This window comes from Cladophialophora immunda (genome assembly GCF_000835495.1).
Source record: "Cladophialophora immunda strain CBS 83496 unplaced genomic scaffold supercont1.3, whole genome shotgun sequence".
In the NCBI taxonomy this organism is placed as follows: Eukaryota; Fungi; Ascomycota; class Eurotiomycetes; order Chaetothyriales; family Herpotrichiellaceae; genus Cladophialophora; species Cladophialophora immunda.
The window spans coordinates 4,135,955-4,158,632 of record NW_015622543.1 but is presented as its reverse complement, the minus strand read 5'-3'; the positions used below and the strand labels follow the sequence as shown (position 1 = coordinate 4,158,632).

At 55.3% G+C, this 22,678-nt stretch overlaps 9 protein-coding genes across 9 annotated transcripts; 5 read left to right on the top strand and 4 right to left on the bottom strand.

Moving 5' to 3' along the window:
* The first annotated feature begins 650 nt into the window (after positions 1–650).
* On the top strand, positions 651–3,178 carry PV07_05851 (uncharacterized protein). Its single transcript, XM_016392772.1, has 2 exons — positions 651–2,395; positions 2,456–3,178. Exons 1-2 carry the CDS (start codon positions 723–725, stop codon positions 2,958–2,960), a joined length of 2,178 nt encoding a protein of 725 aa, XP_016250291.1. The 5' UTR covers positions 651–722; the 3' UTR covers positions 2,961–3,178.
* On the bottom strand, positions 3,041–4,516 carry PV07_05850 (uncharacterized protein). The gene is made up of 2 exons (XM_016392771.1): positions 3,465–4,516; positions 3,041–3,416 (listed from the first exon to the last, which is right to left on the bottom strand). Exon 1 carries the CDS (start codon positions 4,376–4,378, stop codon positions 4,067–4,069), a length of 312 nt encoding a protein of 103 aa, XP_016250290.1. The 5' UTR covers positions 4,379–4,516; the 3' UTR covers positions 3,041–3,416; positions 3,465–4,066.
* A 2,746-nt stretch (positions 4,517–7,262) lies between these two features.
* Positions 7,263–7,934, top strand: PV07_05849 (uncharacterized protein; the record flags this gene model as incomplete). Its single annotated transcript, XM_016392770.1, has 3 exons — positions 7,263–7,649; positions 7,701–7,804; positions 7,852–7,934. The coding sequence occupies exons 1-3, from the start codon at positions 7,285–7,287 to the stop codon at positions 7,932–7,934; spliced, it is 552 nt and encodes a 183-aa protein (XP_016250289.1). The 5' UTR covers positions 7,263–7,284.
* A 727-nt stretch (positions 7,935–8,661) lies between these two features.
* Positions 8,662–11,427, top strand: PV07_05848 (uncharacterized protein). Its single transcript, XM_016392769.1, has 2 exons — positions 8,662–10,562; positions 10,613–11,427. Exons 1-2 carry the CDS (start codon positions 9,032–9,034, stop codon positions 11,155–11,157), a joined length of 2,076 nt encoding a protein of 691 aa, XP_016250288.1. The 5' UTR covers positions 8,662–9,031; the 3' UTR covers positions 11,158–11,427.
* A 276-nt stretch (positions 11,428–11,703) lies between these two features.
* On the top strand, positions 11,704–13,438 carry PV07_05847 (uncharacterized protein). The gene has a single exon (XM_016392768.1). The coding sequence runs from the start codon at positions 11,983–11,985 to the stop codon at positions 13,366–13,368; it is 1,386 nt and encodes a 461-aa protein (XP_016250287.1). The 5' UTR covers positions 11,704–11,982; the 3' UTR covers positions 13,369–13,438.
* A 48-nt stretch (positions 13,439–13,486) lies between these two features.
* On the bottom strand, positions 13,487–14,638 carry PV07_05846 (uncharacterized protein; the record flags this gene model as incomplete). The annotated part of the gene is made up of 1 exon (XM_016392767.1): positions 13,487–14,638. One exon carries the CDS (start codon positions 14,636–14,638, stop codon positions 13,487–13,489), a length of 1,152 nt encoding a protein of 383 aa, XP_016250286.1.
* A 2,193-nt stretch (positions 14,639–16,831) lies between these two features.
* On the bottom strand, positions 16,832–17,980 carry PV07_05845 (uncharacterized protein). The gene is made up of 2 exons (XM_016392766.1): positions 17,668–17,980; positions 16,832–17,623 (listed from the first exon to the last, which is right to left on the bottom strand). The coding sequence occupies exons 1-2, from the start codon at positions 17,744–17,746 to the stop codon at positions 16,992–16,994; spliced, it is 711 nt and encodes a 236-aa protein (XP_016250285.1). The 5' UTR covers positions 17,747–17,980; the 3' UTR covers positions 16,832–16,991.
* A 684-nt stretch (positions 17,981–18,664) lies between these two features.
* Positions 18,665–19,865, top strand: PV07_05844 (uncharacterized protein). The gene is made up of 3 exons (XM_016392765.1): positions 18,665–18,856; positions 18,925–19,008; positions 19,109–19,865. The coding sequence occupies exons 1-3, from the start codon at positions 18,796–18,798 to the stop codon at positions 19,777–19,779; spliced, it is 816 nt and encodes a 271-aa protein (XP_016250284.1). The 5' UTR covers positions 18,665–18,795; the 3' UTR covers positions 19,780–19,865.
* On the bottom strand, positions 19,688–21,444 carry PV07_05843 (uncharacterized protein). Its single transcript, XM_016392764.1, has one exon. It carries the CDS (start codon positions 21,235–21,237, stop codon positions 19,882–19,884), a length of 1,356 nt encoding a protein of 451 aa, XP_016250283.1. The 5' UTR covers positions 21,238–21,444; the 3' UTR covers positions 19,688–19,881.
* Positions 21,445–22,678: the final 1,234 nt, after the last annotated feature.

Sequence of the window (22,678 nt, the reverse complement as noted above, 5' to 3'; positions counted from 1 at the left end):
GGTGACGGCCAATGTGGAGGATATTCGGCGGAGCAGAGAGAAGTTTCGAGGGTTGTCGGGATCACTAGGTCCATCCCAGTCTGTCGCTGTGCGAGTGCGCTGTAGGACGCCTCTGTTGTCAACTTCGAGCTGTTCATGCTTCGCCATATTCCCATCAGATGTGGCGAAGGACTTGCTGCTCCATATTGTGAACAATTGACAAAAAGGAAAAGAACCCTCTCCAAAAAAAAAGGTGATATCGGACAATGAACCGAGTTCTCCTCCGTACACCGATACCTGCTGGCCTTTCCCCGCATATCAGACGGTTAGATCGGCTTCAAACCTACCTATGACGAACCACCGGAGGCTCTCCGACAAGTACCTAACCAGCTTAAGTGTATGAACAGCATGAGGAGGATACAGGTCGACTGAGACTGTGCCTGAAAGAGATTAGACGATGGCGGGCCAATGAATATTGCGTTGATCTGAGGTAGAACGACGATTCGATACGATATGAGTGGGCAGAGGGATGGAGGAGTAGACAAGGCGTCGTCCCCGGCTGTTCTTCGGGGCTGCACGCGCCCAAAAATCAATTAAACGCGTCGAGGAACGCGTCGACGCGTCCACCCGCAATTCTGGCACTGACACTGCCCCCTCACCCCTTAGCACTGCGGACATTCAATGCGCAACTTCTTTCCCTCCCTCATCAACACCAACGAGCAGTCTCAACAAGATTGTCCAGCATGGCCCTCGACTCCCGCTCCGCCTACTCCCTCTCGGTCCTTCCTGCGCACAACGATCAGCTCGGCGAACCGCGCACCGAACTCCAGCAAAAACTCAGGGATTTCATCCTCGCATTCCAACTCGACGGCGTTTACATCTACCGGGACCAGCTGCGACAAAACGTCCTCGTCAAGCAGTACTACTGCGACGTCGACCTTGCCCACCTGATCTCGTACAATGAAGAGCTGGCGCACCGGCTCACGAGCGAGCCTGCGGACGTGATACCCTTGTTCGAAGCGGCCTTGAAACAGTGCACACAGCGGATCGTGTTCCCGCACGACCGCGACATCCAGCTTCCGCAACACCAGCTCCTGCTCCACTCGAGCGTCGCGCACATCTCGATCCGCGATCTGACTGCCGTGAACGTCTCGCACCTCGTCCGCATCCCGGGCATCATCATCGGCGCGTCCACGCTGTCGTCAAAGGCTACCCTCGTGACGATCCAGTGCCGCGGCTGCGAACACACGCAGCAACTCCATGTCGAGGGCGGCTTCTCGGGCATCACACTGCCCCGCCAGTGCGGGCGGACAAAAGTCCCCGGCCAGGAGTCGGGGGACCCGTGTCCCTTGGACCCCTATTTCGTGGTCCACGAATCCTCCCAGTTTATTGATCAGCAGATCATAAAGTTGCAGGAAGCGCCAGACCAAGTCCCTGTGGGTGAATTGCCGCGCCACATCGCAGTCTCTGCGGACCGTTACCTGACGAACCGAGTCGTGCCGGGATCGAGGTGTACAGTGATGGGCGTATTTTCGATCTATCAGCAGAACAAGGGGAACAAAAAGGATAGTGCAGTTGCGTTAAGACAACCGTATTTGAGGGCAGTGGGCATTCAAACCGACGTAGATCATACAGCCACTGGGGCCTCATTTTCAGACGAGGAAGTTCAAGAGTTTGAAGAAATATCGAGATTACCCGATCTCTACGAGCGATTCGCGCGGTGTATTGCTCCGTCAATTTATGGAAACGTGGATATCAAGAAAGCCATTGCATGCCTGTTGATGGGCGGCTCGAAAAAGATTCTCCCAGACGGCATGAAACTGAGAGGCGACATCAATGTCCTCCTCCTAGGTGATCCAGGTACGGCAAAATCTCAACTCCTCAAGTTTGTCGAAAAGGTGTCTCCCATTGCGATCTACACTTCCGGAAAGGGCTCATCGGCAGCTGGTCTGACTGCCTCGGTGCAACGAGACACACAAACACGAGAATTCTACCTGGAAGGAGGAGCCATGGTCCTTGCGGACGGTGGTGTGGTCTGTATCGACGAGTTTGACAAGATGCGTGACGAAGATCGAGTGGCAATCCACGAGGCAATGGAGCAGCAGACAATCTCCATCGCGAAAGCTGGCATCACCACCATCCTCAACGCCCGCACATCGGTCCTTGCGGCTGCAAATCCCATCTTCGGGCGCTACGATGACCTCAAATCTCCAGGAGAGAATATCGACTTTCAGACCACCATATTATCTCGTTTCGACATGATCTTCATCGTAAGAGACGACCATGATAGAACTCGCGACGAAAAGATAGCAAAGCACGTCATGGGTATCCACATGGGCAACCAGGGCGTTGAGGAGCAGGCCGAGGTCGAAATTCCCGTGGAGAAGATGAAGCGGTATATCAGCTTCTGCAAGTCGTAAGTGGCATTTGTTCCCCTGTGTGGATTCATGAACAACCAACTGACAACTTTTTCCAGACGTTGTGCCCCTAGATTGTCACCCGGCGCAGCAGAAAAGCTCTCGTCGCACTTCGTCTCGATTCGGAATCGAGTAGCTCGAGCCGAGGCCAACAGCAATGTCCGATCCTCCATTCCTATCACTGTCCGTCAACTTGAAGCTATTATTCGCATCACAGAATCACTTGCAAAGCTCACCTTGTCAGCCGTGGCAGAGGAACACCACGTCGATGAAGCAATCCGTCTCTTCCTCGCCAGCACCATGGACGCCGTCTCTCAAGGAGAAGGTGCTGGCGGAATGAGCGGAAACAGAGAGCTGATGGAAGAAGTGAGCAAGGTAGAAGAAGAGCTCAGGAGGCGGCTGCCGATCGGCTGGAGCACGAGTCTCGCCACTCTCAAGCGGGAATTTGTTCAGGGGCGAGGTTACAGTGAAGCAGCGTTGGCCCGCGCTCTCCATGTTCTGCAGAGAAGAGAGACGGTACGGCTGAGAAACGGTGGCAGTCAGGTATATCGAAGTGGAGTCTGATGGAGACCTGGAGTTGGTGTTTACGAAGTGTCACGAGTACGTCCTAGTGTTAGCCAACTTTGTGGCTTTGTGCAAAAACCCTGTTGTCCTATTTGCTGGAAAGACTGGATTTTGAGATATAACGTAATGGATGAATGACCAGTTCGTACACCGAGTCGTGCGTCCAGGGGCCTCCAAGCGCCCGACTAGTGGAACCATGAGCCGAAGAAGAAGCATGGGGGATCAGAAAGTTCCAAATCGAGTATTTCTGTTCTCTGCAGTCCGGGGATGGATCGATCGTATCCCAGTTCGGGCACCAGCAAGCCGATCGGCCTGGTGACTTGATTTCCTCCTTTTCAACAGACCCATCTTTCCACATCGACAATGTCAGATTGGTGGGATGACGCGGCGGCATGGCCCAAGTGAGGAAGGATGGCCGTGACCAGACTGAGAGTGCTCTGCAGCGATAGATCGGATCTATGGTCGTTGTAAGCTAGCATCATGAATCTAGGGGGTGGGCCGGACGCCGTCACGGGGATGTCACAAAGTTGGTGCGGCAAGCGACTTCGTATGATATCCGGTAAGCGACCAATGCGGATTGCGCCATCCCAGAGTCGTCGTGTGGCGGCTTGGTAGTCCAAGAAGCTGAGCCATGTTTCTCCTCCCCCACAGGGCGCCCAAGAACAGAGAGAGCTTCTTGAAAGCCAACCCTCTCGGCTGAGGTTGAGGCCGCCCAGGGACTAAGTTGCCTCTAAGATGAACCCGTGCTTGATCCACTTCAAGGGGGTCGTATGTTGCGGAGCAGCCACGCCGTACACGAACATCATTGTCGAAGGAAAATCAGATTGGCAGTGCACGAGCCAAACGTGCAGCAACTTTGTGCATCCAAAGGCCCAGCTGTGCGGCACCAGGGTGAGACAGTAACTCACTCGAGCGTTGGCGAGTGATCCCGTCAAAAGCCATTAACCGGAGAGAGCATGAATGCTGCAGGGCATCAACTTGGGCTCGGTATTTGGTCGGGCTTGACAAGTCACAAACAGTCTGCTTGGTGGCAGGGGCCATGACAGGGGCAGTATTTGTGGCGCACAAAATGACACTTCGGATCTTGGACCGTGCCTAGGTGACAATCATGATGGAAGCCACCTCGAGGTTGGACATTGATAATAGGTCCCCAAAGCGAGAGAAACTAGTGAAATGGGTCTTCCGTAGCCCAAGTAGTGCATACGAAGTTTTGTCTTTGTCCGCAGAGGGCGTTGCGAGCGAATTTTAGGCCAGGCATCGCTCACGCTTGAAGGTAAGTGATGTCGACGGTGCATATTCCGACAGTTGAACGGGTGCGAAGATGCAGGGGATAGCTCGATCTTGAGAGAAGTCTCCGACACGGAGGGGTCCCGCAACGGCATAGGATGGTTGAAGATTTGAAATACCAGCAACTCCATTGGACTTGGTTGCTCGATGTTCAAAAAGCGAAAGGAAGCGAATGGACGTGCAGATGCCGATCACACAGTCTTCCCAGAACCAAGGGTCTGGCACCCAAGGCAGAGGCTCCCGAAGCGCCCTCCTCTTGGAATGACCCAAACGCATGGCATCGACCAGGGAGGAGGTAGGGAAGTCTGAGCGGGGCGCCGGGGTGGACAGTAGGCAAACATTCCAGGACGGGAAGGCGGCTATACGAGGCAACCTGAGGCGATTGTGTGACTAGGAGGAGTGTCACACGGGATGAGGATCGGCGGGTGACGCACAGGCGTAATCAAGAGGCTCATCGAACAGCCTGATCGCGCAGTCGATCTATGAGTGCAGAGTCGCGCACATCGGGCGGGAAGAGGGCCATCTAACAGAACAGAATTCGCAAATTGACGTAAGCGAGAGCATCGACAACTGACAGGGGCAAGTGAGATGGGAGTGCTGTACGGAGTACGCAGTGTAGCGCAATGAACAGAAGGCGAGCAGGGTGTTGAGATGGTCGTGGATGCTCGGTCTACAGGCTGCGGGCATCTGAAGGGCTTGATGCCAAGCCCAGCTGGAAGACGTCACGGTTGGTTGGGCGGATTACAAGTTCGGGTTAAGCATGGCGAGGAGCCGGTTGCACTCAGATTGGGGGGGGGGGCTCGGGGGCCTGTTAGGAGGGCACCCGAGGGGGCAGCTACCAGCCAAACTTTAAGTATAGGAGGGCTAGCAGTGGGCTAGTCAGGCCAAGTAAGGATGTGCGTAGCATGACCATTCCCGGCATGGGTCCTGCTTCGCTAGCTAAAACTGCTGCATTGGGGCGTGCAGCGGTTCATGGTTCCGGCGTCCGATTCGTGAACCTATTGAATCATTTTTCTCGGATTCACCTCAAACTGTCTCGTAACCTCACACCAAAGCCCCCCCAAACACCTTGGGTCTTCTCAACAGATCACCCACTCCCCGTCTCTGTCGTCCCCCCGTAAACAGCATCCAGTATCTTGCATTGAGCCCGGCCCCTCGCATTGCCCCTCGCTCTGGCTTTCGGCTAATCCCACTTGAGCTTGAGCAAGAAAAACGATGCATCAACTGCCTGCAGGAGGGCCCTGATCAGATGGCGGACCTATTTCCTTTCCTCGACCAGCATGCATAACGGGGGTTGCCTCATTCCGTGGGGTTCGCGCGGTTCCGCTGAAGCATTTGCTCCCCTGGTCTCCTCCCTACCCTCGGCCAGCTTAGCTGCGATACATGTTGGCGGGATGCTGGGGTTTGCGCGTTGTCGCCTCGCAAGAAATGAACCACAGGCGGTCTGCGAAACACGAGTTCGTTGATGATTGCAAAGCAAACATGCGGGACAGTCCACCCCAAGTACACCGCTCTGCATTCTATTTTGGTTCGCTCTTGCATCCTACGTCCAGCGCCCTAAGCTAAGTCCTCTCGCCGGACAACCCTGATTCCTTCCATGATCCCACCATGGGAGCCGGCAGCACAATGGTGACGGCCTCATGGCAGGTTACACCAGATCTCTGCTCCCCCAAGCATATTCTGTGTAGCAGACCAACCCGTCAAAATCCCTGTCTCCGAGTCGATCAGGTCCCTGAACCCCAGGCCCAGCTGCGAGTCAGTTTAAATCGGGGGTCAGAGGCCAATCATGGGGCAAACGCGTTGAGTCCAAAAACCAGGGACCAGACATAATCCACAGTCCGCCTTCGAATCATGGTCGCCAAATATTGCAGAAATGTGATGGTGTGTGAATAGAAGCCTAGGGGAGATACGTGACCCTGACTGACCCCGAACACACGGCTAAGATCCCACAGCCGAATGGGATTTCCTTGTACAGTCTTTCATTTTCTCTCACACACTCAACCCCCGATCAGCAACCGCTCTGTCATTGCTACTACAGGCTTCAGAAAAAAGGGTCAGTATTGCAATGACGATATTGACAATCATTCTTCGTTATTGCAGCAGAGTTTCAGCCTGATGATTAGCCCGATCGCAGCTTCACAACATCGAAATCTATCAATAGTCAATATTCCCCAGGCAGATCGAGGACCAAGAGAAAATGTGGCGCATGCCCTTGTCTCCTGTCTTGTCCATCATCCTGCTCTCCCCCATCTCATTCGCTCCCTCCTTTTGGGCTTGCCCTTGCCGAAAACTGGTGGTCACTGGAAGAAAAAGAAGAAACATCTGCTGGTTGAGCGACTTCGTGAGCCTCCGGTGTTGATGTTCCTATTCGAGCAGCCTCCGTTTTGCCCATGCCCCTCCCTCCTGGACAAATCGACATCCCTGCTGACCAGTAAGGATTGATAGGTCGCATTGCAATCGCCGAGCATGGACATCCAACCGCGTCCCCGTGTTTTCGCACTTGGTCTTGTGCCCTCCATTCCACTCTCAAACGTATTGGGACAAATGGCCAAAGCTGAACATAGTGGATGGATTGCTCCATCACGCTTCTAGTGGATCGTCCGTAGAGGTCGGATGAAGAACCCGATTGCGTCTATCTTTCTTTGGGAGCACACCATCAACAATCCCATCCACCAGGCCCCAAAGCATTCCATGCACATGCATAGTGCCCAGAGCCTTATCCCAGAACATACAAAAGGTCACAAATTTCTCTCGAGAAATTTTCACGACCTTAAGCTGGGTCTGGTTTGCACATTCTCGAGGCTAATCTTATTGCCTCTGTATCAATAGCGATCGGAAACTTCAAATTGTACATTAGCCTCCTACCAGAAAGCGCCTCGCTTCATCGCCAGTGCCGTCCGCTGACACAGCCCAGGAACATCCAGCCTGATTCAGAGCACGAGCAACAATTACTACGACGCCTCGACCCGGAAAGATCTATTGCACATCTTAGTTGTGCTTGGGCCGCATTCCCCGCGGCGGTCATTTGGTACTCCAGATGGAACTCGCTGTTGCACCGCCGTCACGAGTCGCAGCAGGTGTTACACTTGGGACCCCCCTCGTGGTTACATTCTCGGGGCCACCACCATTGGCGGACGACAAGCGTGAAAATGGAGAAGCCTTTACACTGCCCGATCTGAGCGGAATATGGGTTTTCCTATCTCTTACATCACCGGATATGCAAGAAAGCCTGGCCCCTCCTCGTGAGGGTCTCTTGTGTGGGAGCCGAGCGGATTCGATACATACAATCGACGAGGAACAGGATGGCGAGCGGCCAACGATTGCGTACGCGACGTTTCCAGGTCTCAAGATCACTCAACCTGGGAGTTACCGCATCAAGGTCAACATTATTGATATGAATGCGTACGGTTCGAGGTCCTGGAACAAGTTCATAGGTTACTAATGATCAAATAGGACATTCGGGGCCGACAGTGGCGCCGAAGGGGCAGCTACCGTGTTGCCATGTCTTCATTCTCCAGTCTTTGAAGTGGTCGAAGCCAATGAGCACAGTGGCTCTGGTATATCCTTTGGGGCTCTTCATCAAACACTACGCTGACAAAGTCAGGGCCACATCTCGCGGAGACAGTCAGTCGGCTGAGGTCAATTGGTGTCAACTTTGGAGGTGAGGAGCAGCGATCGAGAATCTGAGGTTCGCAACAGCCACGGGCCTACAGCACCCACGGGCACCAGGAGGCATCGTCGTCATTCAACATGGCAATCGAAGGTTACCAGTATCCAGAGAGATCCTTTCTCAGGATGCCATTGACGGTTGGGAAGACAGAGGCGCGACGATGATAGGGCCTGATCCTGCTACTCCATGTTATGTCTCACCTTGCTTGAGTATTTTTGGCCAATGTATTCTCACTCTTATCGACTCGTACTGCAATTGACATGATCATTATTTAGCACATAGTTGCGAGCGAACCGTCAGGAACAGAGCTGACACTGTCGCTGATCAAATGCCCTAGCGAAACATAATCTCGCCTCCGCTCGATCTCGTGGTCCTTGCGCGATTCTGGCCGGGAGAGTTCGGCAGGTGGGACAATTAACGTGGGGACGTACGACGTTTATTGACCGCTTTGATGGGACGGGGTTTCATTGGCTTGATTCGTGGTAGCGACAGATCGAGAATAAGATCTCCAGTGTCAGAAGCACCGGGTCCTGGCTGTGTCTGGTCCTGGTCCTGGTGGCTCCAGCGCTGGGCAATCGGGCAACGACTGAATAGGTTTAGCGTTGTCTGTAATTCACGTGAGATATCCGTGGCTCTGATTGGTGCTGTGGCCGCTCGTCAAAGTTGCCCTTCGTGGACATTGTCTCGTGTGGCTTTGTCCCGCCCCCCCGACGCGATGCGAAAGTGTTTCAACCCGCACCGTGGCTGGGAACCTGGCACGCCTCGACCTTTTCGCCCGCCCTCTCTCCCTTCCTGCGACCGGTTTCTGGATGCAGGGACTCGTCGCCCACTCCCTCGAACCTTGCTCTCTGACTATCGCCGCCGGAGTTGTTACTGCTGACAATTAGCGGCAAACTCATATCCCCAATTCCGTGAAGACTATGCTGACCTCGCGAGGTCCTCCTCTCCCATATACACACTCACACTCACACTCGCAGTTACGGACTCCGAACCTGATATCATGAGCATGACCAGCTTCACCCAAAGAAGCAACCTTCCCCTCCTTCCCAACCTCTCATGATCTTGCTAGTGAGGCGACTGCCCGCCCTTGGGTAAAGACTCAGGAATACAAAACATGGCAGACTCCCGGCCTGCGCCCTCGACCTCCTCTCGTCCCCATCCCCACCATCTTCACTTACAAGAAACGCGCGAGAATGGATCGGCTGAGAGACAGTCTTCCTCCTCCGAAGTCCACACCTGGGCTGACGACCGTATCTTGTTGACACCACCCCTCCCAACTTCAGGAATCAATCCATTGGACCAGGCACTCTATAAAAACAGTAATGAACGGGGGTTTCTAGCCAATGCAAATCAGCAAGCAGTCTCTCACAATGCACAACTCAACATCTCGCCGCCCGATTCGCTGCGCATTCACCATGATGCAGCGCATCTCTTGAGTGGTCTTCATATACGAACGGATGTGGGAGGTCCCAAACGTAGCAGCTCCACCCAGTCGATGGATTCGGAGTCCCGACTGCGATCCAGTGCTTCTGCCGCAAGTATACCGCGTCGAGTTCCTAGTATCCGAGCTCACCTTCATTCTTCGGCCGGCTCTGTCTCTCCTGGTACAGTCATCTCTTCGCCCCAGATCGCCGCGATGCTGGACATTACTCCTCTGCCTTCGCCAACAATGGCGGCATTCGAGTCGTGGAAGGCGCTTTCGCTGGCAAGGACCAGGTCCCGTGGCTCCTCTATATCTTCCGCCAAAGCTGAAGCATTGCCCCCTCCCGTTTTGCCGTCACCCACAACTCCTCGTCGAAGCAAAGGTTATCCAGGTTTGAGATCTTCTCCTCCCTCACGTCCAGGTACATCAGATGGCCAGGCCCTTGCTGCCGAACACACGCGCACTAGAAGTGTCAGTGATTATGTGCCAGACCCTGTGGCCGTGCCAAAACCCCGAAACATTGCCGTGTCAAGCACGGGGGCGCCCCTCGAAATCACAGAGTCTCCGACATCTATGCATCGAGAAGAATACCTCGGTCTGCAGAGAAGATTGAGCAAGTCCATTGTCAGACCACTCACCCCGCCACAGCCGACAATCAAGATAGAAAGGAGTCATGAAGACGAACCCGCTGCCAAACGCCCCAAACTCGAAATCTTCAACGCGCGGAGCATTTCCACAGGAGAGCCGAGATCCTACGAAGCGATCCGAATGCTCGGCCAGGGGACTTTCAGCAAGGTCTACTTGGCCGTGCGGCAAGTCGATAATGATCGCAAGGACAATGTCGACTACCGGCAAGACAGCATAAATATGGCTGGCGTCCGAGCTCGGTCAAGGCGACTGGTGGCTGTCAAAGTCGTAGAACATGGTCCCGCCGGCGGGGCGGATGCAGAGAGGATCGAGGTTGGGCTCAAACGAGAGGTGGACTTGTTGAAAGCCATCCAACACCCATCACTAGTCCACCTGAAAGCATTCGGCAATGATGACAACGCCCGTGCTCTGCTTGTCATGAATTACTGTCCCGGCGGAGACTTGTTCGATGTCGCATCCAAACACCGCGAGGTCCTGACACCATCATTAGTCCGAAGGATATTCTCCGAGCTGGTCTCGGCGGTGCGATATCTTCACCAAAAGTTCATTGTTCATCGGGACATTAAGCTGGAAAGTGAGTCGATGGAAGATTCCACTCTCCTTCTCCGTGCTAACAAAATGCAGATGTGCTCCTTAACATCCCGGTGCGTGTCCACCCGGATGTGTCCAACTGGCAAACCCTCGATCGCGCGGTGGTGACGCTGACCGACCTGGGGCTGTCACGCCGCATTCCCGAGCCGCCGGAGAGTCCCCTTCTCACCACGCGCTGTGGAAGTGAAGATTACGCCGCGCCGGAAATATTAATGGGGCAACCCTACGACGGACGACAAACTGACGCCTGGGCACTCGGAGTGTTGCTTTACGCACTAATGGAGGGCCGATTGCCCTTTGATCCTCTCCCGGGGGCGCGTGGCGACCCGGCCGTTCTTCGTGCACGGACACCACACAGGATTGCGCGGTGTGAGTGGGCGTGGTATAAGTATGGCGATGAAGACGGAGAATGGGATCCCGTTAAAGGTGCCGAATTTGAAGGTGCTCATGAGTGTGTGGATGGTTTGCTGAAGAGGAACACGAGGCGGCGACCGTTGGCCGAGATCCGAGAATTGCCGTGGGTCAAGGACGGCATCCGAGTCGACGGAGGTCTTCGATGGGTCGAGGAGGAATTGTAACAACACGCGGTTCATGTTTCTGTTCGTTTCTTCTTCTGGGATTCAGTGGTTGGCTTTTGCTCTGGATGCGCTGGAGGCATTAGGTGCCGTTTGATGGACCACGGGAGCAGCAATGTGCGAAAAGAAACATAGAATTTTGAATATGAGTTGGCTAGCGAGCCCTGTCTTATGGTGCCGATGCGGGTGTATATCAATGTTTATAGATGACTGATCAGACAGACGCAGTGGGTGTTGTTTTGATAGCGAATGACGAGAATGAGTTGTCGCGAATCTCTCTGCACATGCTCCATTTCTTTTCTCCGCCGCAGGGTCTAACTGGACTTCCATTCCAATTGCATTAGGACTAAGTTTGAGGGCACGACTTGTTGGTGTACCGAGTAGCTGGACTGGTCTTCCGCATAGGGGAGGCATCGGCGAGAAGATTCCCTTTTGCGATGGCCAAATCCTTGAGTGAGAGATTTGTTCCACCGGAACAGACGTTGGAGGTTCTCCGCACCTTGCGGGCGTGCATGAGAGGTGATGTATTATATGAAACTTTTGACGTGAAACCAATTCCCCTGTCCTGGTCGTCCTTGCGAGAGAATATTCGGTCATCAGAAAATCAAGAGACGGAAGGTAAGACAGAAACATAATATCCTGGGGGGAAAGGCCGCGCAGGGCTAGAAGAAGAGGGACATTGTTGCGTTTAACGCTCTCGTCAGAGATCTCCAAGGCAAGGGCTGCATTGATCGGACACGAATTGACGGGACGAACGAGCGGACGAAACAGTGTTGAGGAGGTGAAAAGCCTGGACCGACTCCTCCTGGTCTTCTCATCGCAACCGTGATGGATTCCAGCTCAGCACCCTCACCCGCCGGCCTGACGAACGGGCATTCTGGCCCCAATGGTGTCAACGGGTCATCTTCATTCAATTCATCACCTCACGCCCGAGTGCCCAAGAGGCTGTACTCGCTGTCCCAGCCGCCGTCCCTCTCCGCCTTCGAGACCCTGTGCTCCCAGTCGACCAGCCGAGAGACGTACCCGCACGCGGCGACCGTCACATCCAACATCCCCATCTACGACCTGCCGGCGGATGGCGATGCGAGATTGGCAGACGGGAGCTACATCGACGCCCTGCAGGACGAATGGCACCACATCCTCCTCTCGGGGCCCGGGGTGATGGTGCTCCGCGACTTCTACCGGGACCGGGCGCTGCTGGAACGAGTCAACGAGGTGTTTGCGGCCATCATCGCCTCTGAAAGCGAGCCGTCCGCCGCGGACGCTGCTGCTGGCGCTGGCGCTGATGCTGATTCTGGTTCGGCCGTCGCCCCCAGCAAAAAGAAGGGCGACCACTTCGCGGCCAGCGGCAGCAACGCGCGCATCTGGAACTCGTTCCAGAAACACGCGCTGCGCGACCCGGCCTCGTTCGCCCGCTACTACGCCAACCCGTACCTGGCGGCCGTGTGCGCGGCGTGGCTGGGGCCGGGCTACCAGATCACCGCGCAGGTCAACGTCGTGCACCCGGGCGGGAAACCCCAGGTCCCGCACCGCGACTACCACCTGGGCTTCCAGACCGCCGAGGCCTGCGCGCAGTTCCCGGCCGCGACACAGACGGCCTCGGCGCTGCTGACGCTGCAGGGCGCGGTCGCGCACTCGGACATGCCCCTGGCCAGCGGGCCGACGCGGTTCCTGCCCTTCTCGCAGCTGTTCGCGCCGGGGTTCATGGCCTACCGCCTCCCCGAGTTCCAGGCCTTCTTCGCCGCCCACTGGGTCAGCCTGCCCCTGCGCGCGGGCGACGCCGTCTTCTTCAACCCGGCCCTCTTCCACGCCGCGGGCGAGAATCGCACCCCGGACGTCCACCGCTCCGCCAACCTGTTGCAGGTCAGCAGCGCCTTTGGGCGGACCATGGAGAGCATCGATTCCCTCGCCATCATCGCCCGGTGTTGGGATGAGGTGAGGAAGATGTATGCCGAGGACGAACAAGGCGGAAATCGAGGAGGGACCGAGGTGAGGAGTGGTGCCACTGGCTGCGTGACGAGAGTCCAGGCCCTCTTGAGTGCCATGGGCAGTGGGTACCCCTTCCCCACGAACCTCGATCGCCGGCCGCCGGCGCCGGGCGGGATGGCGCCCGAGAGCGAGGTTGATATCCTCCGCAAAGGGCTGCAGGAGGGTTGGAACGTGGACGAGGTCGTGGCGGCCATCACTGCGATCCGGGCGGACTCGATGCCATAATAATAGATCGAACAAACTCCAAAAGAGGAATAGAAGAAAGACAGGGAATTAGTGTAATCGTCATTTTCACCCGTTGTTTGGAAGATTCTAATCTTTGGGTCGTCCTAGCTACACACCCCTACCACAGGAGAACGGGTTTGATCGCGCTCCCATCCTCCATGCCCTGCAGCGCCAGCAGCGCGTCCTTGGCCGGGAACGTCTTGACGATCTTCTCGATCGGGAACCTGCCCTCGCGCCACCACTGGATCATAACCGGGATCCATGCCTGGCCCGTCGTGTTGCCCAGGTAGTGGCACTCGAACGACTTGTTGGCGCCGAAGAACTCGGACAGCGGGAGGGTGATCTGGGACCCGGGGCGCGGGACGCCCAGCTGGATCAGTCGGCCGTGTCGTCCCAAGGCCTTGATGCACTCCTGGACGACGGGGACCGCCCCCGTGGTCTCGATGATGATGGAGATGCGCTGGCCCTCGACCAGCTTCTGGATGTTCTCGGCAATACTGCTGCTGCTGTCCATGGTCGACGTGTCCAGTGCCTTTGTCGCCCCCAGCTCCTTGGCGGTCTCTAGTCGATGCGCCACCCGGTCGACGGCGATGACCTCCTTGCAACCCGCGATCTTGGCCGCCATGACGGCCCCGAGCCCGACTGCGCCAATCCCCGTCACCAGCACGATGTCGTGTGGTTTGGCCGAGGCGCCGTTCATGATGGCCCCCGACCCGGTCATCAAGCCGCACCCCATGGGCGCCAGCAGCTTCAGGTCGTCGGTGCTTTTGATCAGGTCCTTGACGTTGACCACGCTCCCCTCGCCGACGATGCTCGTCGCGGCGAAGCTCGATTGCCCAAAGAATTTGGCGGGCAATTCTTCTCCCTTAGTCGTCTCGAAGATGCCCGATTCGCCAAAGATGTTGAGGAGCTGCCACGACGAACAGTACGGCTGCTGCTGGCTGTTGCAGAGGTCGCAGTTGTTGCAATAGCTGTATGACAGCAACACCGGATCCCCGACTTTGGCCACAGTCACGCCTGGGCCAACCTCTTCGACGACGCCTGCACCTTCGTGGCCCAGCACCTTGGGGAACTTGATTCCAAGCAGCTGTCCCGGAATCGAGGCGACCGCGATATCTGAGTGACAGATGCCCGTCGCCACCATCCGGATCTTGAGCTCATGTTCTTTGGGGCCCCGTGATATTATTTTGATGTTTTCAAATCGCCAGTCCGGGGCCAGAGTGGTGGGCTCAGCCGGATAGGATACTAGTGCTGGGATCTCCGTTGCCATCTTTTCTGCCTTTATTGTGTACTAGCGATGAATGTTCGGGGGATTGCAGCACTGGCAGGAGATACTGTTGAATTAAGCCTTTCCAATTTATACCTCGAGAACTGAGTCGTGCCTGCTTACTCGGCGCTTGACCGTGTTTCCAGGGCCTGCAACTCCCAGATCTCTTCGCTGACCGGTTCACAGACGGCCGCATTGACTCGACCTCGGGTAGATAGTTCCCCTGACGCCGTCCCACATGGATTTCTAAGGTACCATTGCGAGGTAGAGGTACCCTAGGGGGCCCGACCTGTGCATAAAAGCAAGATGTTACATTCCTTCGTGTCAGATCGAGAGCTTGGACAACGCCCATAGCTCTGTTGACAAGCGGGAACGATTGGCCGTCAGCAAGTACATAAGCAGTTGTCTTTTTTTTTGTCACTGGGGAATCTCGGCTCTTCCCCGCGTTGTGATCCGGTTGAATTCCCATGATTTGCGGAGCAAGCGGCGCCTCCATCCACAGTGCGCGAGTGTACCTCCCACAAGATCCCCGGCTTCTGTTATCCAGCTTCCTGTGTATGTCGTTCCCCTGTGTGAATCCTCCTCTTCAGCTCGAGGAATCTCATAAGCTTGTCCATGAGGTTTGCTGCCAGGCCTGTCGTCGACCCGACCGCCACCACCTCCATCAAAGCTCTAGTGTAAGCACTGACTGATAGGGTGATCGTCGAACACGCCAATAAGAAGTACAACTTGCCAGACTCGGTAGGACACTGCCAGTTCGGATGATCTCTCAGATAGTAGGTAATAAGCCACAAAAATTCTGGAAGCGCTTACGAGGGTGTACCGAAGCACCGACAACTGGCCCCCAACTCCTGCATGCGATAGTCTGTGTCAGCATCGAACCTGTCCTTTTTCACTCGTATATGTACTCGGCGCTGATTCTGCACGCTGCTTGATTCCAGGATCAGTCTTGCATTGAAGGCCTGACTGTCGGCTCTCGCTTGGGCCCGAGAGGAATGAAGGGTTGGGCAAGGCCCGACGATGTCGTGGTATTGATTCGCTCACAGGGGCAAATGCAGGTGGTCATCAAGCCGTGACAACTAGGCCTGGGTGGTCCCGATCAGTGATCAGTCGCGGCATGGAGTGATGATATCCGCTCAGGCGGCCGCAAAAGCGTCTTTTTGAAAACTCAAGTCTGACTTCCTCCTCTTCCTCTCGCTCTCAAAAGGGTATCTAGTGCGAAATCTGAAGCGGGTGGCTGGGCCATCGAGACCAATACGGCTGCTGTCACTTTCTCATTCCGTCGCAAGGGGCGGCGTGCGTGGAAATGCTGACTAGTGACCGAATGGAATCAGGTCGAGGTACGAGAGTAAGAAAGGACTCGGAGGACAGTGTTGTCGTACCCTAGAAACCTCGTTAGCTTGCATAGTCAGGGACGGGAGACGACTCAGCCAGTTGTGAGTCTCAAACAGACAACATCCCCCGACCGATGGATGTTGTGAGAAGTATGTCAGTGGTTGCGGGTCCATGAAGTCCTGAGCCCGGTGAAGCACTTGAAGTGAGGAGTTGCACCATGTTTCCCTCGTGATGGAAGACCAACGGGACGACCATCCCAGAACCGTCCCTCAGTCAACATGAGCTCTTCTCCAAAGCTTTGCTCAAGGCAAAGAACAATGATGAAAAGGCGGAAAAGGACAAAAATTGCGCTCGCGGAAGTCCCGAAGGTGCTTCCAGCACAGTCACCGGCTCCGATGTGCCATGGAGTCGATATCCGTGCAACATCTCGACTGCTTGTGCTCAAGATGCTCGAACAAGGTAAGTATGAAGAAAGAAAAGGAAAAAGAAAGGGAGAAGAGGGGGAAAAGGGAGGAGATATTTATACCCTGAGCAAGTGGTCGCGGTTGATCTGGCCTTGGCGGCGGGCAGTTGCGATGTGCCTGATCCGTCACCGGCGGAGTGATTGCGCACTGGTCTCTCTTGCCAAGGGACGGGAAAGATGGACACAGTTGTAGCAAAGACTGATCCGTCATATTCTGATCAAAATGTGACCTGTGAGGCGATCGAATCGTGAAGACGGCGGCCCGGCACAGCTTCACCTCAGCCTCGTCTGATACCCGGATGTTGAGCATTGGGCTCAGTCCTCACAGCACGAAACGGCAGCACACACTATGCATGGTCCGTCAAGGACAAGGAGTCTGGCTTGTATTGGTGGTTAGACAGATATTTCATTGTCTCAATCAATCATTGCTATGAGTCGCGATGTTGTGTTTGCCACAAGCTGGGATCTTTCACGGCGTACAAATAGACATATCCTATGCCATGCCAATGGGATGTCAACGCGATGCTGCCGCGGCAGTCGTAGTCCTCAAATTCTCCTCTACAAGAATGTGTCGTACTCTTCATCGAAGGTGTCCAACATCTCGCCGATGTCCTCCATCTGTTCGAGATTTCCTGCTGTGAACACGTCGTCCACGCTCGCTAGGTGGGTGAGCACCAAGGGCGTCGTAACCCCGTACATCAAAGTCTCTCCACACCGAACGATATCCTCACATTTGTGTTGCTGGTCGCGGAGGAAACAAAATGCTTCTTCAAACATCTTCCTCAACCCGCGCAGTCCCGCGACGCGGTTGCGGCCAAGGTAGTCGATCTTTTCCACCTCCAATCGACGCCCGGCGAGTTCGCGGTCCACGGTTGTGATGCGGACATATCTGCCGATGATCTTGCGTTGCTTGCGCGCCGTGCCACCTCGGAGGCCACGCTTGCGGATGTCGGGATTGTCGCTCCAGAGCTCCGACAATTCGTGCTGGATTCTGGCTTCGTGTTGGTCGATAGTGGTATGCACAGCGCGGACGAGGTCGGCGAGAACGCAGATGCGATCGAGGTGCTCCTGAATGGCGCTAAAGTTGACGAACAAGGCCGGATCGAGTTTGATAGAGACTGAAACGAATGTGGTTTGTGCTAACAATGCCGATGAGGGCGGTTCATATTGCTCGATCCCAGAGAGAAGCTCTGACTTTGTCAATAGGCGTCGATGGTACAGGGGACAGTCTTACCGTAGTCTTCCTCTTCAACCTTTGGGACCGCCATATCGATCTCCATTGAAGCTGATCTGTCAATGGAGGATGAGGTCATGAAAGGAAAGGTTCGATTGAGAGTCGAGTGAAGAGCGACGACCGGTGATACAGGGTGTGCGGCAGAACTTCACTTCAACAGTGCGGCTGGGCCGGGGCATTCACTGTTTGCGCCCAATGCTGGCAAATTGTGTTATCTCTCCGCAGGGTGAGGTAGAATGTCGCTCTCTTCCTCCTCTCCTCAAAGATTTTCATTCCATACACAGGCTAGACCTTCACCTAGCTCGGTTGTTCGTCGGTCACCATTTAATACCATCACCTCCTTCTTCGAGCCCGCCATGCTCTGAACCGGGACGAGGCTTTCCAGACTTACATGGTGAGCAGAGCCACGGCCATCTCTGGTGTGGCAAATCAGCTTGTGGCCCGCCTGCTCTGCCGCGTTGCGGCCATGGCACGGCGACGCGTTGAAAGAGATTCGCGTCCGGGGCTTGAATGCAGGTGCATTTCTATCCTCGCAGTTATGACGAATGGCATGTTTGATGTCTGCATCCGTGGGTTGAAGAACGATACAGCGCCGAAACACAGGTGATATGGCGTTTGGGTACGAGAACATGGACCACCTACGAGGATACCATCAATCCATTGAAAGAGTTTGGGGCCTCAAACTGGAAAGGAAGCTTTCCTACTGGGCGTGGAGCGTCCATACTTCTTCTGGAGTTGGGAGGATCGTGGTCTCAGGAGGGCGCAAGATGACGGCCGTGCTCAGTTCGGTTCAAGAATGATATCTGTCCCTATCGACAATATATAGCCCGGATCCAGTGAGGAAGGAAGACATGCGGAACTCAGTTGCGAGCTCTGGCCGAAGGATGAATAAGGAGTAGGACGGTTTGTCATAGTTTCATTGACGAAATGTTAGAGGTGGATTTTCTTTAGGCCTGTTGGAAACCTCACGCCACCTCAACCACGTCCCCCACATCCAGGCTTTGTTTATACATCCATCCCTACAGCCCCTCCATTTCAACCAACTTCTTCCTTGTTCACTTCACAGCCGGCCTCAACTCCCAAACACCCTACTAGATCAACCCGAAGACTCGTCGAGGAACCAGCAACATGCTCATTGAAGAATCATACAAAGATGTGCCGACCAAGGCGGCAGGAGAGGGTTCAATGCGTATGGCTCCCGCCACCTCGAAAGGCTCCAATGCGAATCCAGGCTGAACAATCAATTACAAAATAAAGGAATCTTCCTCTTCCATCCCACCATCCCTGGGTACCCAGGTGCAAAGTTTCCTGGTGTTGTTGTGTTCTCGGAAATCTACCAAGGTAAAGCAACATTGTTCCCCTCCTCTCCAACGGACGGATCTCGGGGATACATGACCGAAGCATCCCCTCTGTAGACTGAGACACTCTTTTTCACCTGCAGTGACCGGCCCCGTCTCCCGCTTCGCCCGCCAAATCGCCGGCCAAGGCTACATCGTCGCGGCACCGTCGTCGTACCACGAATTCACCGGGCCCGAGCCGCTCGCCTACGACGGTCCCGGCACCGATGCGGGGAACGAGTGGAAAATCACCAAGAAGGTCGCCGCGTACGACGAGGACGCAGGGCTGGCTGTCTCGCTGTTGCTGGGCCTGAAGACGTGCAACGGCAAGATCGGCGCCACGGGCATGTGTCTCGGTGGCCACCTCGCGTATCGGTGCGCCTTGGACCAGAGAGTCAAAGCCGCCCTGTGCTTCTTCGCCACGGATATCCACAGCCACAGCCTCGGGGAGGGGAAGAACGACGACTCCCTGAAGAGGGCGGGCGACATCAAAGGGGAGCTGGTCATGATCTTCGGCAAGAGCGACAACCACGTCCCGCCCGAGGGCCGGGATTTGATCAGAAAGACGCTGCACGAGAAGGGCGTCGAGTTTTCGTTCTACGAGGTGTGCGGGGCGCAGCATGCTTTTGTCCGGGACGAGTTGAGCAAGGGCAGGTACGATCCGGCCATCACCAAGGTGTGCTTCGAGATGCTCCTCGAGCTCTTTGGGCGGAAGCTGAAGATCGACCTGGGCGAACCCAGCGGCGAGAAGCTGGTCATTGAAGACGTATGTTGAAAAAATAGAGTCAAAAGCACGACGAACCCACCCCCTTATAGAGGCGGCTGAAGAATAAACAATTGCATTCATTCCCTTATACCAGATCATTTTGGCCAGCATTTACAATTTCGCCTCGGACTTCTTGTCCTCTACCCCCGTCGTCTTGTATCCGAACAAATACGCGGCGACTTTGCGGATCTGCACTTCCTCACTGCCCTCAGTGATCCGATACCTCCTGAAGTGTCTCCAGATGTGTTCGAAGGGGTAGTGTCGCGAGTAGCCCACTCCGCCGTGGATCTGGATCGCACGATCTGCGGACTCGCAGCACAGGCGGTTGGCGTAGTAGTTGCACATGCCAATCTTGTGGCCGAGTTGCTTCTCGATGGCAATCCACGGTGCGCTACCGTTGGCCTTGCATGCCGCTGTGACCTGGTCCATTTCCACGGCGGTACGGAGGATCAAAAGTCTGAGCATCTCGGCCTGGGTGGAGAGCTCGACAAGCGGCCATTGAATGGCTTGGTTTGACGAGAGCGGTTTCCCGAACACGGTCCGCTTCTTCGCGTACTCGACGCTGCGCTCGATGCAGTACCGAGCCGCGCCGCAGCTGGAAGCCGCCTGTCGAATGCGGTTCTCGTGCGTGAATGTCTGGGCGATGGCTAGGCCGTTGTCGACCGGCCCAAGGATCGCTGAGGCAGGAACTTGGACCTTGTCAAAGAGCACGGTTGCGTGATCGGTCGGCATGTTGAGGGTCCACTCGTACGAAGCGACTTTGAAGCCTGGCGTGTTTGTCGGGACGATGAAGGCGGTAATGCCCTTGGGCGATCCGTTCTGGCCAGAGGTTCGTGCAAAGACCAGAGAGTGCGTAGCGGCGTGCATGCCGGTCTGCCACTTCTTGTTGCCGTTGATCTCGTAGCCAGGCTCGCCGTTGGGCAGCGTGATAGGCTTGGCCGTGGTGTCCATGTGGGTTGCGTCAGAGCCGTGATAGATCTCGGTCAAGCCAAATGTGGATCTGAACTCGCCATTGATGCTGGCGGGGATGTACTTGTTCTGCTGCTCCTTGGTGCCATAGTGATGCATCATGATGATGAATGGATTGTTGCCGACGACACTGTGTTCATTCTGCAGGTCGTTGGCCAGGCTTACGCCGCCTCCATAGATTGGGTGGGACGACAAATGGTACCGGATGGCACACATGTACAGGTTCTGGTGCTCACTGCCGGCACCGCCAAATTCTTTGGGGAACCCGAATCGGTAGAATCCTGCTTCGTCGGCCAGTTTTTTTGCTTGCCGGAGCAGGTTCTCCCACTCATGCGTTGGCAGGCCTTGGTTGTCCCATTGCGTCCGTGAAGATTCGCGGCGGTGGTCAAAGAAGCGGTTGTTGTCGTCCTTGTGCTGGAGCGGGAGGATCTTGTCCTTAATGAATGCGTCGATGCGCGAGATGTAGTCTTGAAGATCGGAGGGGAGCTCGAAATTCATCGTGGCGATTAGGTCGGGAAGCAATTGGGCAAAGAACTGGAGAGGAGCTGTAGACTGACTGGCCTTCTCAGGAGTATCTTACCTCCAGCCCATTTTATCTATGTTAGAGCTCTGTCTTCGCGCCGTGGCGTGTTGTCGGCTTGTCGATGCGGAGTAAGGCGAGGCTGATGCTGGGGAATCGTTATCCTCGGATGCGGCATCCTCGGTTCACTGGAGCCACTGGTTGTGATGATGGTTTCACTGCACCAGGTCTTCAGTGTTGGTGTTGTACTTTGCCGTAGGGGTAATTCGGTGGAGTATTGAGATTGATAGTGCACTGCTTTCCCGCGGCCACGGTCAGCACCGAGGTACGGGATGGCCCTTTTCAGCTAAACCCCTCCACGATGAAGAACACCCCCTGTAACCCCTGGTCTAGATTTCCAACGGCCTGCAGATCCGATATCGACGATCCTTTAACTGGCGCTCACCCAATCTGACCTTGCCTGCTGTTGGAGGTGTCGTTCTATCTTTAGGCATGGCGATTTCAGTGTCTCTCCCAGTTCAAAATATATAGGATCACCGCAGAATACTCGTATTACGCGGTCAGCTACAAAGATACACGGCGGAAGGAGAGCCCCAGCATTGTCGTTGATGGGACAACGACTCGAGGTCGTCGAGCTGAAAGGCTGAGTTTCGGGCAAATCCAGGTGCAAGCCGTGGGAGGACCAAGTCAGCTGTGAAATCTGCGCTCTGAGATAAGACTGGTTGGTGGTCATGTCACGGACTTGGATTTCCCGAACACCCAGGCTTGCAAATGAGCCCAGAATCTCCAATCCTTGTGGCGCACGGGGTACACACTCCAGAGACAACTAAAGGCCTTCGACGTGGGAGACAGATCACTCGCTGTCTGAGGAGTGCATGGATGTTGTGCCTAGCGAGATGCGGTCTGCGATTGCATGTGCTGTCCCACACAAAGCACGTTGGGATTTTCAAGGCGCCGAGTGGCTCTGCTTCGCGATCGGTTCCCAAGCGTGTTGTTCGTAACGTGGGATCAGGATAATCATGGCGCGCCAGGGCTCGTGCCAATGCCAACCGCAGCCCCTGTCAGAGAAACTCGCGCAGCGCTCTTTGTATTAGATATCATCGCATGCTTGTCTCGGATGTCTGCCGTATGCTGCCAAGGGCACGAAAGGTGCGAAATGTTCCAATCTCGTTTACATACTAGACTCGTCAACACGAGAATGTCGCTTTGAAAGGCGGGCATCAATTTTATCAGAAGGCGTGATCGTGTTGTCTCTGCGGAATAGATCCATGTACAAGCAGCCACCTCTCTGACGCCTGACGCTCTCTCCCCAGATGAATTCCAACTTACCACCATCAAAGATCTTCTCGACGCCGCAGATAGGCGAGTAGCTTTTGTGGCTGGCGCAGCTGATCTCGAGCACGGTGCAGCATCAGCTTC